This window comes from Aptenodytes forsteri, unplaced genomic scaffold, assembly GCF_000699145.1.
Source record: "Aptenodytes forsteri isolate BGI_AS27 unplaced genomic scaffold, ASM69914v1 Scaffold242, whole genome shotgun sequence".
Taxonomy (NCBI): domain Eukaryota; kingdom Metazoa; phylum Chordata; class Aves; order Sphenisciformes; family Spheniscidae; genus Aptenodytes; species Aptenodytes forsteri.
The window spans coordinates 2,474,530-2,492,802 of record NW_008795253.1 but is presented as its reverse complement, the minus strand read 5'-3'; the positions used below and the strand labels follow the sequence as shown (position 1 = coordinate 2,492,802).

At 35.3% G+C, this 18,273-nt stretch overlaps 1 protein-coding gene across 1 annotated transcript in view; it reads right to left on the bottom strand.

Moving 5' to 3' along the window:
- Positions 1-18,273, bottom strand: part of NCAPG (non-SMC condensin I complex subunit G) — a 33,148-nt gene that overhangs the window by 3,806 nt on the left and 11,069 nt on the right. Inside the window, 12 exon segments of the mRNA XM_009279124.2 lie at positions 1,970-2,141; positions 3,023-3,184; positions 3,605-3,779; positions 6,502-6,683; positions 7,012-7,248; positions 8,783-8,902; positions 11,039-11,149; positions 11,617-11,796; positions 11,958-12,047; positions 13,623-13,746; positions 14,919-15,059; positions 17,445-17,594. Of these exon segments, the coding sequence (XP_009277399.1) occupies positions 1,970-2,141; positions 3,023-3,184; positions 3,605-3,779; positions 6,502-6,683; positions 7,012-7,248; positions 8,783-8,902; positions 11,039-11,149; positions 11,617-11,796; positions 11,958-12,047; positions 13,623-13,746; positions 14,919-15,059; positions 17,445-17,594 (1,844 nt within the window).

Below are 18,273 nucleotides of genomic sequence, written 5' to 3'. Positions count from 1 at the left end.
GATCTGGGGGTGCTGGTTAACAGCAGGCTCACTACGAGTCAGCAGTGTGCCCTGGCAGCCAAGAGGGCAAACCGCATCCTGGGGTGCATCAAACATAGCATAACCAGCCGCTCAAAAGAGGTGATTGTCCCGCTGTATTTAGTGTTGCTGCGATGTCAACTCGAGTACAGTGTGCAGTTCTGGGCCCCACAATTTAGGAAGGATGTTCAGGTAGCTGAATGTGTCCAGAGGAGGGCACCAAAGCTGGTGAAAGGGCTGGAAGGAATGTCCTATGAGGAGCGGCTAAGGACTCTGGGCTTGTCTAGTTTGGAGGAAAGGAGGCTGAGGGGCGACCTCAGTGCTCTCTACAGCTTCCTGAGGAGGGGAAGTGGAGAGGGAGGTGCTGATCTCTTCTCCCTGGGATCCAGTGATAGGACACGTGGCAATGATTCAAAGCTGTGCCAGGGGAGGTTTAGACTGGACTTTAGGAAGTATTTTTTTACCGAGAGGGTGGTCAAACACTGGAACAGGTTTTCTAGAGAGGTGGTCAGTGCCCCAAGCCTGTCAATTTTTAAGAGGCATTTGGACAATGTCCTTAACAATATGCTTTAACTTTTGCTCAGCCCTGAAGTGGTCAGGCAGTTGGACTAGATGATCACTGTAGATCCTTTCCAACTGAAATATTCTATTCTAGTCTTAAAATTTCGAACAATTTTAGGCAATCTCTGTTATTGCTAGGAAGCTTTTTTCCTAACATCAAATCTAAATCTCCTTTGCAGCAACTGAAGGACAAAAATAGCATCTGTTGCCCTTTTTGCTCACAGCTATCATTTACAAATTTGAAGTAGTAAATGCTGCTTTATTTTTAATGATCCCAAGTGTATTTGGGGAGGGGTGGGAGAGGGGAAGGGAACAATGCTTTTCTCCTACAGCCTGCTTGTAAAAAGTGCTCAAAAATCCTCTTTCATGAGAAATTAATACCAAAATTATCAGATGTTAGCAGAAAACAGTACAACTATTTTCTCAAAAGCATACTTCCAACTTCCCATCCAATAAATATTTGAAGACATAAACATAGAAGATAGAAAAAATTAAAGTATTTAACACTTCCAGAAACAAGAGATTAAAGCCCTGAAATAAGCCACTAGAAAATATAAACAAATAATTAAAAGAAATGTTAAAAGAAAATGTGATCTGCTTAAAACAGTGGCTTGTCAATATCTTTGCTTTACTGCTGCAAGCAAACCTAAACAAATTTCATCCAATTGCTTTTCTGCTGAAAAATGTTAGACTTTCTGTGCCACTAGCACAATGTACAGTGCTAAGGCACATGCAGCTGCATAAGCTGGGCAGGTGGGGGAAAGTCTTCCAGCTACTTCCACTTCAAGCTCTTAAACAGCAATAAAAACAAATCTGGCTCCAACATATGAGCTTGTAATAAAGACAGACTGGTGTCAATACTAAAGATATCAGCTATATACTGCTATAATACAGTCTGCAAGAAGCACAGGCATGCTAACTCCAAAGTCTAAAAACCCCACAAAGTACTTGTTTCTTCCTCAAAGTTAAGCGAGTCACATTCTAAAGATGAGCTAGTCAGCAGTAGTATTTAGCAGGCACATGAGTGCGATAAATAGCCAAAAAAAAAAAAAAGCCCATTTTAATATTGTCTTTGTTAAAAAAAAAAAAAACAAAAAACAAAAAGAAAAACCCTGCAAGGCAGAGCTTAAGACTCAAAATACAGCACTGGTTATACTAGAGTAATATGGAGAATAAGAAAACACAGAATCTGTTCAAAAAGCAATAAAAAATGGAAAATGCTTCAGTACAAATATTTAAACTGTATGCGTATTTACTAGATGTTATCTTTTCCCATTTTTTCAAAAAGTAGATCAATTTAATGGAGGAAAACTGAAACTTATTTTCATACACATCTAAACAAGTCACTCAATTGTATACCTACTACTAAACTACACCTCTTCTGAATTACCTTCTTCATTTTGAACAGTATTTTCAGATAACGTGATGTCAGTTTCCTGTGTCCTTTCAGAGAGGCCTGTTTCCTCAGTCCTTTCAGAGTGGTCTTTGCCTACATTAGGATCTTTCGTCAAGTTCATCTTGATCTTCTCAATAGCTCTTTGACACATTTTATCTTTCACTTTCTGGAGACGAGACATTTAATATTAAATGCTACTTAATTTTACAACTATTTCTTTTATCCATTAAATTTACCCACTAATAGGATTAATTGAATTTACTGTATGAAGGATATGATGCATGACATGAAGATGATTAGTCAAGTTGAAAGGAGAAACACTTTCTCCATCAATACCAGGCACTGAAACCCCAAAATACTATTTTTTTTTTTTTTTTTTTAAAGGAAGTCCAAAAAAACATTAAAGCAACTGGACCTTTCCAGCTGAGTCCTGGAGCATTGCTACCTCTGGATGATATGCTCATAGTGGATCAGCATGCTTTTCAACATTTCGATGTACCATTGTCTTCCTCTGTCACACTCCCAAATTTTACTTTATTTTTTTCCATATTAATAAAAGCCTCAATGTAAAAACTTTCACATCAGTCTTGTAATCCCTTCCCACTTCATCTTAAATCAAGGACCCTGTTCATGTTGCCTAATGATCTTACAGTTACGTCGTAAGTTTAGGTGTAAAATTTCAGCTGTTAATAATCCAAGATAAGCCATCCAAACTGTAAAAGACTTAATACTAAATTTTATTTTAACGTAAAAAAATTAACTACACCACAGTTATCAAAAGAACTTACTGTACTGAAATGTATCAAGCTGGGCACACTGTTTCACACTGGTTTTACTGTCTATGGTAGCTGAAATACGTAAATTACACAGTGATATCAGCTCAGATTTTTGTAAATGACTCATCAAAAATTAATTTTCAAAGACTGGTTAAAACAGAAATTCCAGTCACATTGTCATAGTAAACAAAAGGCACTTCATTTTTAAGCGTATCAGAATATTAGATTGCTAATGATTAAAAAAGTAAGAACCATGTTATTTATGTACTACCTCTAGAATCTCATTGAGCAGAACCAGAAGATTCTCTGTGGAAGAACTACTGAGTTCTAGTGAATTTAAAGCTTTTGCATAAATACGAACATCTGGTGCAGTTGGGTCCATCAAGATTCCATTGCAAATTTTCATTGCTAAACTATCATGCACTGTTAAGTCCTGTAAAGGAAAGAAATCAGATATCAGAAATTTCGCTGGGAACTGTTTACAAAAGACAGCAATGAGATCATTCTGATTTAAGCAGCTAATGACTAATTTTACACAGTAAACATTTTCTTAAAATGCAGTATTTTGAGTACATACACCAACTGATTTTTATAAATACTTTTCCCAATATAGACAATTAGGCATGGTGCAAGTTCCTACTAGCATTTTTTAATTGTAAGAGGGAGGGGAAATTGGCAGGGTGGGGGCGGAAGGGGAGGTCAAGCTGAAAGATTACCTGAACAGTCACTCATTTAAACCAGCTTCTGACACTAGGAATCTCAGAGAGGCCCAGACAGCTAGCAGTAAGTGAAGGGAGTCAGTTCTTAATCTCTAGACACAAATATTGCTTTCCTCCAGTTTAACACACTGTACCTGATAGTCCTGAGACTTTTTAGACTGAGGTTTCAGTCCACTTGGTCTGGTCAGGTCCACTAACAGTTCAGAAACATTACTGATATCTATTTCAGCCAAAGGTGAAGTTGCAGGAGCATTTAACAGCGTTTGCAGAGTTGGAAGATAAGCTTCTTCAAAGCATTCCTGGTTAGACCTGTTTCAATGGAGTCAAACATTAGTAGCGTAATGAGACAAAATTAAACCTTAATTCACCCCTAAATTTTCTCTTCTATGATGGAAGTTCACAGACCCATTACAATACATCAATCAAAGCAAAGTGGGAGCAGCCACCTTGGTAGAGACAGCCAGCAGGATCAAGACATCAAAACTGCTTACAGAACCAATTTCTTTTAAGTTTTAAAACTTACGTGAAATACTATTTGCTAAGTAACCCTTCCTGCCTCTGAACAGTTTGAAAGTTCACCCTTACTACTGAAAACCTAAGTGATATATACAGACATATTGTCTCTTAAGGGACAGAAATACATTTCTCTAAATCTTTTATTTAAATCAATCTGTCTTCTGCTCATTCCTCCTTCCTGCTAGCTTTTTTCTTTGGGGATACTTCTCATTGTGTAAGAAAGCAAGGAAGCCTGGCAAAAAAGGCAGTGGTTAACAAGATTGTTGGAAGAAATACTTGCACTTTCTTTTCTCAGAAGAGTTAATAACTCCTGCCAAGCAAGCCTAAAAATCACGTTGCACTTGGTTCTGCAGCAAGTTGTCTAAAAAGTGTAGTTCCTCAAGACAGGTCGAAACAATTTAAAAGGTAAGGTGTCAAAAAGTACAAGGTACTAGTTGGTGAAGTGAAGCCTTTTTTGATTCTGATACTTGTTAACCTCCTGTTTGAACCCAAATAACTACAGGAGAAAACTAGGAAAATAAATAATTTCAAAAAAGCAGACTGTTTGCTGCTGGATTATTGAGCCAAATCAGCTGACCAAAAGACCTTTTGAGCACTAAAACTGGGGCAAGAAAGAATGGAAGCAAGAACTCTGTTTCAGTAGCTTTAAGGCTTTAGATTGGCTAAAGCATAGCTGAAGTATCATTCGGATTATTTCCTGTAAATTAAAAAAATAAATAAGTCTAGTAGCATATAGGTACAAGGCAGAAGTTTCTCCTCTTAGGCTGCCAGAGAGTTTATTACTCTTTAGAAAACATTCCATGAATAAGAATTGTTGACTGGTTACAGGATCCTGTCCCTGTTACTAGCGTGCCATGCCACTCTATTGACATGACAGAATATTTATAGAAGTCAGCGTCAACATTTTTTTCCTCACACAGCTGAAATACTTAATTTCAAAAAGTAAGGCACTCATTCATCTGTGACCGGATGGAGAGGTTAACAGAGCAACACCCAGAAAACAAATGGAATTTTTAAAATTAATACCAAAATTACGTATGAACCTCAGCCAAATCTCATTCATTACCTGAGTTTTCCTTTTCTGAATGACAACTTTGCAGACAGTTCCGAATTACACATGGTAATTAATAATTCTCTTCTGAAAATACAGTATTGGTAACCAAAGACACTCCATGATTCATCTTAAAATGAACCGTTTGTGATCCAGAATGCAGATAATGTTTAGATAGAGAAAATTAATGAGGTTTCCTAACTAAACAGAGATTCCAAATCAATGAGCCAGACTAAGATTTAGGATTTTTTTTCCTCCGCTGATTTTTCTGATTTTTGCTTAAAGCATACACCATGTTTTTCTTTTCAAAAGATCGTCTATGAGGTGCTAGAAGGAGTTGCTTCATTTGCAAATGACTTTGAAATACACAGAATTACTCAGGTGGGCAATCATTAGGACTCATAATTAAAAAAAAAGATATTCACAGGGTCAGAAGACAATATTCACAGGTAAAAGATTATCAATGTTAAAAGCTTAAATTCGTTACTCAGTATCAGAGATACTGGAAGCACGTCAAATTAGTTTTTCTGTTACTTATTTTCAAAAGAAATTAAGTAGGGAAAACACCATTCTGGAGGAGACTGTTTTTTGTTGGTTTTTTTCCCCCCCCCCCTGACAACAGCAAAAATACATTTGTTTGGGTTTTTTTCCTCTCCAAACCAGCTCCCCTTTGAACTACTCCTCTTAACATGGCAATTTATAGGCCACAAAAAATTTAATTCAATTTGTTTTGGAAAAATACATAAGGTAATATATAATATGCCTAAATTAAATCTTAACCATAAAAAAAGCAGATAAAAACTCAGCTAGTTCAGACTGGCTAAAACCACTAGCAACAACGGAAAAGCAAGTTAAACATTTTTTTCTTTGAACAAGTGAAAGGAGATGAGAATTACTATTTAAGCTCCTATGCCCGTACATAAGCTCTCTACCTCCTTTGTCCACTACCAAAATAAATGGGAGATTTTGAACCTCCTGTGAATTTAGATTGCAGTATTATTTGTTTAAAAACAAAACAAAACCAAAAAGAAAACCCAAACCACAACTAACCAGCCTGCTGCTTTGGTATCTGCTGGGCACCAATTATTTTCTTTTGAAGCATTCCTGCTAGCTACTTTTTAGTGACACTTCAAAGCCTACCTGTAGTGCTCAACAGCATAAATAAGTAAAGCACATCTTTTTAAATTAATCTTTTATTTAGTATCTTGAAGAACAGTTTCAATTATAGACTTAGGAAAGAAAAAAAGTGGAAGGCCACAGGGGTAAGAGGGAATTAATGGAAAGTCTTCAGAATAGCCATAGGTTGAGATTATGCATATTACTTTTGAACATACATAGGAGGCTGAACTAGACCTTTAGGTCTAATTTGCATTTGTGTAATTTCTACTTGTACAACATTGAAAAAGGCTCCTAAAGCTGCTAGACCAATGTATATTTTCACATAATAATTTACAAAGGCCATACCTATTCGCATAAGCAAATAAAGGGAAGAAAACCCCCAGACAGTGTCTAAGCCGAATATCCTCTTCGGTCACAGGATTATACCACAACAAAACAAGACGAGAAAGAAGCTTGGCACTAATCAGCCTCCCAGAGAACATCAGTTTGGCTATGCCTTCTGCAGCTTCTGTCCTAAGTTCTGAAAACTGAAGAAAGAACTGATCATACACACAACACAACCACCAGAGCGTTTTTCACTAATACTCTATAATAATAGCCTACGTCCTATTTTGCCAATCAATTCTCTACATTCACAAATTTGCACCTGCACAGAACCCAAAGCTAGGTCAAGAGTAACGTTAGTGTCTATCAGTGACAAAGTTGTGGTCATTTTCTGGGACAACTATTTTAACATTAAACCATTACTTTCAATTACACATCATATAACGTTCACATGCAACCTAACGGGATGGTAAAACTTCTGCAAAAGTCGTTTTAAAACAAAACTAAGGCACATTTTATAGTATTTCTTACCTCACTGTCTAAGAAACCTGAAAGAAGCTGCAGGAGGCTGTGAATCGTAGCAGTCTCTTCTTCCTCCTCTATTGTTCCACTTTCTTCCTCACAATTTTCAGTTCTAATGTGTGCATCTTCACTTTGAGAGTCGTTGCCTCTTCTGGCTTTAAATGGCTCAATCCCAAACAACATTAGTTGATCAAAGATTGCCTTTAAAGCACTGAGCTTTACCTTTAGATTATCTATTTGTAAAACCTAGGTTTAATAAGGAAGATACATACATACATACATACATCATCTTACAGTAGACCACTGATGTTAACATTAAGCATAATAATATTTTTTGCTTTAATAAGATTGTTTAATTTGGGAAACTTTTATAATACTTGGGACACATTTCAGACTTTAGGAGGCTGTGATATGAGTTTAAACCTGAATTTGTAATATAGTCTGGGAAATAATTTTTCAAGTCATCTATGCAATTTCCATTACATAAAATCAATTGAATTTCACTGAGGGAGTGAGCATGCATGTGTGAGATGTAATTTTATTGTTCAACTTCTAAACGACATTTGACAAACAGAAAGTCTATTTGCCTATAGTAGCTCCTTAGTGCTAGGCACTACAGAAAAAAATATGTAAGACAATCCCTGCTCTGAAATACTGTGTAGTTTAGTTAAAATAAACAGTATGTAAAAAGACAGCAGAGAGCAAGACAGTAATAAAAGTCAGAGTTGCATAGGTTACTATATGTATTACAGTTCAAATTAACATTCAAATAAAACCATACATAGTGAGTTAGCCTAGAGATCCTAGATGTGTTTAGCCCAACACTCTGCTTTTGATGGCAGCCTACACAAAGAATATGGGGTTTAGAACCTACAGAAATTAATTACTTAAGTCTAAGCTGCTAAAACAACTGAAATCCTCCCTAAACAAACAAACTGATTTTTAATGAGACATACTCAAAGGCAGATTAAAAACAATAGTATTTGCTAACTTTTGACTGACAGGTCTATCATCTTGTCTGAGCCGAGCATATCATCTCAACACCTGCTGTCAGTTCTCTTGAGTGCGTACATGAACACACTCTTAATAAAGCACAATAGCCACCTACATTTCTCTCAAAGCCAGGGTCTGAAAAGTTAACAATAGTGTCATCTTTTATATAATTAGCTCAGCATCAGAACATTCACCACACAGGTGGGAAATGTGGGTATTATGGCACCCAACATGTTCCATATTCATAGATGTTCAGCCATGCTATCGTTTCTTGGTTTGAATATTGCTTTATCCTCTAATTAACAACTCTCACTTAGTCCATGCAAAATTAATAATTCAGAAATTAAATCAGACACACAAGATCACAGGTAAGTATGTAACAGAAATGAAAACCAGTCACATTTTTAGTTTGGTTTCCCAAAGAAGGAAAGCTTACAAAATCCTACAGCTTCTCTTTTCTACGTTAGTAACATGAATACATGACCAATTTCATCCAGATTCATAAGTGAGACCTTACAGATAAAGAATTCTTACAAACTTTCAAGACAACGGGTGACCTTACAAAGCAAAGGCATGCTACTACCAAGATACAATATAAGCTTGAATACTATTAGACATCAGAAAAATCTACACGAAACCACACTCTCCAGATCCAGATCTTTAGGAAATCTGGAATCACTGGTACTCAGATAACGTGACTGTGTAGAATAGCTTGTTACAGATACAAGACTAGTTTTATTTACTTAGTCACACAGACCATCGTCCCATTTCCCATCAGATATTTTACCTGTAACAGCAATGCAAGCTGTTGTCGGGCAAATTCTTTGTTCTGAAGGGCACAGCAACCCAAACACAGAACAGCCATATTTCTCACAGCTGGATGGACATTAGTTATGCCAGGAAGTATCTGGAAACAATAATATTAGACTTTATAGTTGTAATACATAAATTGAAAATAAAAAACTGACTACTAAAATGTGCTTACCCTGAAACTAAAAATAATTTAGTTTTGATACAGGACTGGAAAGTGGTAGCTACTATATACTCTGTTTATCTAGATATAAACAGAAGCAGATTGAGTATGCTGTTTGAAATCAGCAATAAAATAATGGCAAAAATCATGAGTGTTTTGCTTTGTGTTTGTTTTTAATAAGTATTTGTTTTCAAACAAAATTGAGTTGACCACTCATTATGAAATATAAAAAAAAAAACAAAAAACCAAACACAACAACAAACCTATACATTTCTTCATAAAAGACATTAGCATTCTTGCAGAGAAACAATACCTAGTTCCAAGTTGCAAAATACAGATGCCACTTCCATGCACTTGGAATAGTTTTGAGAAGACAATGGTAAAAATCCACACGTAAGCAAAGCCAGACTAGATACTGGGTGAACGCTACAATGGGATCATTTTATATTTTTGTATTTACTAAAGAGTTCAAGTTTAAACAACAACAAATACTGTAAGATGTGAAAATCCAGCAGGAACAACAATAGGAAAGCAGGATCTTGGAGAAAGAAAAGTGGAATAAACAACAAATGTGAAAATTAAAAGACAGACCTAATGAAAAAGAAAAGGTCTCTGGGGGACACACCAACACTAACGAGGATTTCTGAGAATACTTCTATACATCTGAAAGAAATCAGGTGTGGTTCCACTACATTTAAACTAATCTAAATTGGTGTTGCAATTTTCTTTGCAGTTTGAATTATAAGAATGCTCATACTGAGTCAGGTCATCTAGCCCATTGTCTCATTATCAAAAAAGATCAAAACCAAACTCCTATGAAGTATTACATAAACAGATTAAGTAGATACTTCCCAAGAATTCTTGTCAAGGTCCCAACAATTTGCAAGAGAGCTGGGAGGCTGTTCCTGTCTACCTAATCATTCCATAACATTTATTTTTCTTGAACTTGCTCAGTTCTCCTTGAAATTTATGCAAGTGTTCATCATGCACACATCCTGCAACAAGGAATTCCACAGATCACATATGTGAAGAATCAACTCATTTTATTTGTTTTGAGCTTGCTAGTTGCTAGCTTTATGGGGTGATCAACCAATCCTTATTCACCTTCTCCGTAACACTCATGTCTTACGACTTCTGCCCTCTTTCAGACCCTACCCCTAAGTCCTCTCTTCTCCAGGTTATGAAGAGGTAACCTATTTAGTCATTCTTCATACAGAAGCCATTCCATACTTTTCCTTGCTGCCCTTCTCTTGACCACTTCCAATTCAAATATAAACTTTCTAGATAGATGGGATAAGAATTGCAGAGTATTCAGATGTGGGTGCACCATTCATACAATGGAACATTACTTTTTTTCCATTTTGTTTGCACACTCAGTAACAGTTCAAAGTCTGTGATATTTAGAAATGTTCACCGTAAAATCCATACTCTTTACAATGAAAACTAGGAAGTATATCTTGTAGACTATAAGAGGCCTCTAATGCCACTGCCTTATTTTTCAATACAGAAATATTTTGGTCTTCAAAGTTGCTAAGAAAACAGAGGGGCTTGGAAGGGGGGAATCCCCCCAAACATCTTTCCTTGTACATGGAAGAGATGAGAGAAAGGTCTATGAGTTCCAGTCTTTGCTAGATGAAAAGCTTTTGACTAGCAGGAAAAAAAAAAAATCCTAAAGTTCTCTATTAGAGATCTCATAACTTCAGCTGATAGAAAATCCAAGTAATTAAAGTACCAGCAAGAGCAGTAAGCAGATGCCTAAGCACCACACATAGCACAGTGTAACTCAGCACTGTCCAACACTGTCATACATTAGTCAAATATTTACTATATTTCTGTTTTATTTTAGTATCTCTCTGCCACAACCAGTTCTGGCATAGGAGCTCAGAACAGTGTATCTGGACTGCATCTCCAAGACACTAGGTTCTGGGAATGTTTAAAAGCACTAGACACAGTGCTACAGATACAGCAAAGTGATTGTGAAATAATCACACACCATCCTGCCAGCACCTAAGGGCCAGCTATGATGTATCCATTTTTATTATAATGTGAACAGTATTTATTCCTACATACCAGAGATTCAATGATTTCATTAATGGTTGGACCAATTCCTTTAGAAAGGGACATGATCTTCAGAAGCTCATAACACATCATCAGACACTTCAACAGTGTTTCAGGATCATTCTTCAAGTAGGTCAGGGAAAAGAAAAAAAAAAGACATGTTATTAATACAAATGGTGGCTATGATAAGGAGAATGGGGACATTAAACATAATTTTTCCCTACCCAAGTAAACATTTCCTGTCCGCTACACATTTGTTGTGCAAGAATATTAATCAAATCTGTCTATAAACTGATGAAAAGAGATTCAGGTTCACGTTTTCAGTTAGTTAAGAGTAAAAGCAGTAAAAACAAGACCCTTTTAGAATTCTTTAGTTACTCAAGGACAAAGGAACAGTTTAATTGCAATTCATTTTTTGCTAGAGCACACCATCAGCTTCCATACATCCAGAAGGAGAATACTAATACCATAAACGTTCATTTTCAATTTTAAAAATTTAGATGATACAAGGCCAAACTACACTTTCTTTTAAAACTATGAATAAATGTCAAAACATAACCAGCACTTGGGAATACAGGAAGGGAAGAGACCTTCTCCACACGCATTTCTTTAATTTCAGGTTCCTCTGCTTCTCTTATCAGATCATTTTTTCTGTGTTCCAACTCAGTTATTTTCTCTTTTAATACTGATGCTCTATTAAAATCCTGCAGAGTAATGCATTCTTCCAAAGCTTCTTTTGCTTCAAAAAGTTTCACTTTTATTTCAGCCAACTGAAATACAAAGTAAAAAGAAAATTAATATAATACCATAACCTTTGTGGTATTAGCCAACAATACACTATCAACACTAGAAAGTAATACACTACTATATAATACTCTTACTAGGTGGATATGTTTAAAAATATTTTTCTTGTTAACTAAAATCTGCTTACCTTAAGCTCCCGCTTTCTTATTTCAGCAGCATCAACAGGCTGGTCGACTGTAACAATTGGCTCACGAACTTCTGATATAATTTCTGCAATCTATTGTTACAAGCAGTATATTAGTGCCATTAATTTCAGCTCAGATGTCAGATACTAAGCATTTAACTTTTCCAAATTTAAAATACCATCCCTTCTGAAAAAGTATTGAAGATTTGTGCAGTTTCCCTTAACAGCTAATTCACTGCAAATAAATCTTCAATTGGACAATACATAGTCTAACCATGAAAGTCTAGTGTTTTCTACCATTTAGCTAGGTCAGTAAGAAAATAGAAGACTGTATAGCCATCAATAAGTTCAGCTGTTTCTACGCCAACAGTTCACAGGCACCATCTCCTCTAGATCTGAACACATACTTTAAAAAGAATTACTGGTAACGGGAGGAAGGTTTTTCATCTGTTACTACTTCAATCAAGACATCTAAGAACACTATCATTTAAAGGTCTATAAACCACCATATGTAGTATAAAAAGCCACATAAGTAATTTAATTTCAAGCCAAATACATGCATAGAACTAGAAGCAGAACTAGGCTGAGAGTTTTTCAGTTGGTTAGGGGTTTTCTTTAAAGTCAGACCCATTACATTAATAAAAAAAGTTAGATGAAACATGAGGAAAACTAAAGACTGAATGAGACAGGATAGTCCTAATTTGATTTATCTTGTATCAAAAAGCCACATAAGTAATTTAATTTCAAGCCAAATACATGCATAGAACTAGAAGCAGAACTAGGCTGAGAGTTTTTCAGTTGGTTAGGGGTTTTCTTTAAAGTCAGACCCATTACATTAATAAAAAAAGTTAGATGAAACATGAGGAAAACTAAAGACTGAATGAGACAGGATAGTCCTAATTTGATTTATCTTGTATCAAGTCATCTCAGTTTAACTTTAACTTCCTCTCAAGCTGTACCAAATCAACGGAATGTATTGAATCAGTGTTTTTCACTAGAATACTAGAAATGCACACATTTACTATTACTATTGCACTATAATGCTAAGATTACCATACTTCTTCCATCATAATCATGTAACAAACCTATATCCTAGCTTTACCCAGTGGATTGAGGTTTTCCAAAAGTGGTCTCTGCCCTTAAGTCCAGGGTTCATTTAAAATATTTGACCAAAACCAAGGGTCTATTTTTCCAGGGGTCAAGTTTAAATAATTATGCTGTATATAAAGACTGTACTATATAAAATACTTTTCTTATAAGGGTTTTTAGTACCGATCTCAGCTACAAGGAGGGAAGAGAAATCTGAAACCTGGAAATGTACATTATCCTCACTTTGAATGTTCTAGTCAAAACTGTTTGGATCTAATATGACAAAGGATTCTGAAACAGGCTGTCAAAGTGTAATACTTTCCTAATTTGAGGATACACCAGCCAAATCTCTAAAGATAAAGATCTTTAGACAACCACAAAATGCAGCTATGCTTAAAAAAAAAAAAAGGGGGGGGGGGGGGGACGACGACGACACACACGACACCACACAACATAAATGCTTTTCTAAACTAAAAATATTTTAACTTTTGATATTTCTGTTACAATTCTTCTTAAAGGCTGTTTGATATACAGGGAAGGCAGAGCCTAGAAAAAAAATGAGCCTTCAGAATTACTTACAATTTGAATCCTTCTGTCATCATCCTCAATGATACTGAGTAATCTTTCCGCAAGCAGAGATATAAGGGCTGTTGAAGTTGCAGGTAGAATGAGAATCTTTTGTAAAGTAACTAACAGATGCTTTCTGCACAAAAGAGAAAAAACCCAAATAATCTGTTTACTTATTTAAGAAAATGGAAGACATAAGAGCTAATATTTTACCCACTTTGAGTTAGTGTGATGAAGACTTTATAATACATAAGAGAAACTTCTGTATAACTATATTAACTGCTGAATATATTTTCTTACTTAGCAATGTTTGTCTCTTCCTGATTTTACCTGATTTCTCTTGATTAGGAAATGCTGAATTTTTAAATCAGGTGTCACTACTGTCCAATGAAAGGTCATACCAGCAGAAAACAGAGTATCAATACTGCAAAATGCTTTCATAGAAATCCCTGGAATTCAAGGTCATCAGGTTGGACGGGGCTCTGAGCAAGCTGCTCTAGTTGAAGATGTCCCTGCCCATGGCAGGGGGGTTGGACTAGATGACCTTTAGAGGTCCCTTCCAACCCAAACTATTCTATGATTCTATAAATTATCTGGCTGGAAACTAAAAAAAAAATTACAAGTTAAACTATCCTGCCAGTCTGGCACACATATAATGCATTCCACTGAGAGTTTGAAATTATTGCTGTGTTTGTACTATCATCACTGCAATTTTTCATAAAATGCCTGTGATGGTATGAACTTCCAAATTTATTCACTCTTATTACTTCACATCAAAAGGCTGTTCAAATTATAGGAATGACTCAGTTAACACAGTCCAATTCAGCTTGGCATCTAAAACATCTGTAACCTTTAAGGCCTTAGCAGACTGGGCTTAAAAACATAAGAAACACACAGGCTACTTACTACAAGTCATCTGCTGAGAAATAATCTCCTTTTATATTTTCATATATATATATATATATATATCTTTCTTTTTTGTTTGTATCTTTTATTTTTTATATACTATGTTCCAAATGAACAGTCTTGTAACTTTATAATCTCAAAAATATGTTACAAGAACAACTAAATTTGTTCTCCCCAAACAATGTTGTATCTGCATTAAAACTCATTTTTCCATAAAAGTAAGCAGACAATATTTGGCACACTTTTGGGAACAATTACATTAGAGACACTGTGCCTTTTTTTCCAGCTAGCATTAGAACCATATTTTGTCTGATCAGGTTATTTTCCCAACAAAGACTCTATGCCTGTCCACAGGCATGAGTGCCATAAGCTTAGTAACACAGATTTTATATTTAAGTTTACCTTCCTCCCTCTTCCGTGGTATCCATGCAGCCTATGATAAGAATCAGTTGCTGGCCTATAAATTCTTTTGTCATCAGGTTTTCAAAACAAGTAAAGTCTTCTCTTTGCTCTTCACTAAGAACTGGCATGTTTTGAAGATAACTGAATCCAAAAAGAACAGATATAATTACATTCAGAATCATTGTTGGAAAGTAAAAAAAAACAAACAAAAACAAAAAAAAACAAAACAAAAAACCAAAAAACACCCCCCAAGCAAACAAAACCCTAAAACACCCATCATCCCCCCCAAAAAAACCAAACCCAAAACCCCACCACTTTCCTGTCCTGTATAAACAAGTGGTTACGAAACCTTAAAAATTAACGTCTGTGTTCTCCTTTTCATAGATTAATAGTTCCAGAAAGTTATTTATACCAAATAACGTACAGTTTAAAAATAACACACTTCATTTAAAAAAATCCCTTGTTTGAGAATGCAAAATAGTAAGAAACAGAAAATGACAAATTATGCTTGTACATGTGATTTCAGCTCTGCACCCCTGCATAAAGGCAGCATCTTAGGACTAAATGTGTACATGTACCATTTTTCATATCTACAACTAGTATTTTTCTGCATATTTAGGTACTATGTATTGTTCTACACATTCAGAAGTGTTATATTGCCTACAAGACAAAATACAAGAAAATCATTAAAGTGTGCAATGAATTTTAAATTCTTTATCTAATCAAGTATGCCATCAGGGAAGACCAACAATCTGTTGTCAGATACACTCAGCCACAGAGCATGGAAACTGTAATCAGTTTGTTCCACTTCTTTATTTTTCTAGAGTCATTGTTCTTTTATTGAAATTTTATCCATCAATGAGAGCATGCACGTTCAGAAAATCTGCAGTGAAACATATATTCAGTATTGAATTTTGTACATGATAATGTAATAACAAAATTCAAATCCTGATATGAGCTGTGAAAAAGATGCTTATCTTTACCACAGTTTTGCAGATACTTTTCAGCAACAGCTATTAAATTTAGCAAGTTTTAAAAATTTCTTCAAAGTTAGGACAAAAACTTTGCACGTAGCTACTATTTAAGAACATCTGAAATTACAATAATGCAGGCAGCTGTTTCTGAACATTTAAAAATAGTGTTACCTGCACCAGATAATACTGAAATATCTAAATGAAGCTTACAATCCTGCATTTTTTCTTAAGTATCAGTGACGCGGTTTCCCGCTCCTCCTAACTGATACTCTCACAGTGCAAATAAAGACTTGGCTTGTACAATTGCAAATCTTATCTGAAACAACTGGTGGCACAGGTCACCAATGAATAGTTTAACAGTTGATACTACAAACAACTACCAGCAAACCTAATTAATCTTACTCGGCCTCTTCCTAAACGGGAAGATAATTGAAGGCATTTAAGTAAGATCGGATGGAAAAAAGAAAACCTTTTTTTTTTCTGGAAAACAAAGGTTTTATGGACTCTTAAGTTAATTATGAATGAATTACACCCACCAGACTGGATCCACATTTCAAAATTAAGGAAGCACAGACACTTCATTTATTAAACGTTTATGAAACACGTTAGCACATTCCACATTGAAAAGTAGCAATGATTTCTGTAAGTACTACTAGTATACACCCACCGAAGTGAGAAAATAATATGCATCTTTTTAATAGGAAACATCTATCAAAACAATGCATTTTTCAGCAGATCTGATTTATAGTCATTTTAGGAAGCTTCACTCTACATTTTGCAAGTACAATACCTTAGTTAAGATTTCTCAGCATTCTCCATGCTCACAAACATAAATTCTGTTCAAATTTTATGTTAAGACTAAAGTATCCCACTGAGACAAAAAAAAATTACTTTTCTTCACTTTGGTAAAAAGATTAACTTAACAAAACATTCATTTTTTTCCCTGATTAAACGTTCTGTAATTGGCTCATTTAGCAGCTCTGTTACTGCCTTCAAACATAAGTTTTTGGGAAGCATGCCCACCTAAGCAGGGGAAAGAGAAGGGAATGAACTTTCAATTTCAAAAACACTTCTCTTGGGGACAGCAGCCAAATTTTACTTTATATTCACAAATTACAACAATGAAAAAAGTATCAGTTTCTGCAAGCTCTAAAAACCTCTTTCTGCAAGCTCTTTGCAAACACACAGCAACCTGTATAATAACAGATGGACAAAGGATAGCTGCATATTACAGAAAAATTATTTTATTACCTTAAATGGCAAAGAATTATATGCTATTGATCTAGCAGTCCATCTTGCTGATAATTCATGAGAAAGGACATTCCAAAAATTGTTTTCAAGTTATAAATTTGCATTATACAGTTTTTGTTTAAAGGTAGTAAATACTCTCAAAACATCTTAAAAAAAGTTTAAGAAGAAATTAAAAATCACTGTTCAAGCACAACTTTGGCTTTGGAGGAAACCTGAATAGTTGAATAAAAGAAATATTCTCTACTTTAAAAAAAAAAAGTCTATTTTAGTGGCAAGGGATTTATTTTTAAATGCAATGTACCTTAATAAATAATCTGCATATATAGCTGGTTCTGGCAACATCTGTTCTAGTAAATCTTCACCTTCTTCACCTTTTGATTTTATATATTCACAAAGACATCTCCAATATAACACATTCTCAGCTGTTAAGTCTTCCAGTGGAATCAGTTTTCTAAACAAAAATAAATAAATAAATAGAGAGATAAATAAAATAGGGTCAAAGATAACAAATGCACAGAATTAGATTATTTCCTAAAATGAAAATATAATCCTGTCAAAGGTATTCCTCACAGAAATAAAGACTGACAAAGTAACTTCCTCTTTCTTAAGTGAGGACATGGAACTCCCCGAGTCTCTCACTACGTTGCCCTTTTCAGTATTTTAAATCAAGGCTGTTCATACCAGTTTGCAGAAAGACTCTGCTCAGGCCTTCAGACCTCCTAGAGCAACCACCCAAGTAGTTTAACTCCGTGAAATTTTGTTATCACTGTACAAGTCTGGAAAACTGAACTCCATTAATCTGCAGAAATGCAACAACTGCATTAAATTATTTTTCAGCTTCTGTTTATGAATTGTTTCTTCCATTCTTAATACAGGACCTTCACACAATATTCGAGTAGTAATCATAGAATCATAGAATCATAGAATCATTGAGGTTGGAAAAGACCTCTAAGATCATCGAGTCCAACCATCAACCCAACACCACCATGCCCACTAAACCATGTCCCTAAGTGCCTCATCTACACGTCTTTTAAATACCTCCAGGGATGGGGACTCCACCACTTCCCTGGGCAGCCTCTTCCAATGTTTCACCACTCTTTCAGTAAAGAAATTTTTCCTTACATCCAATC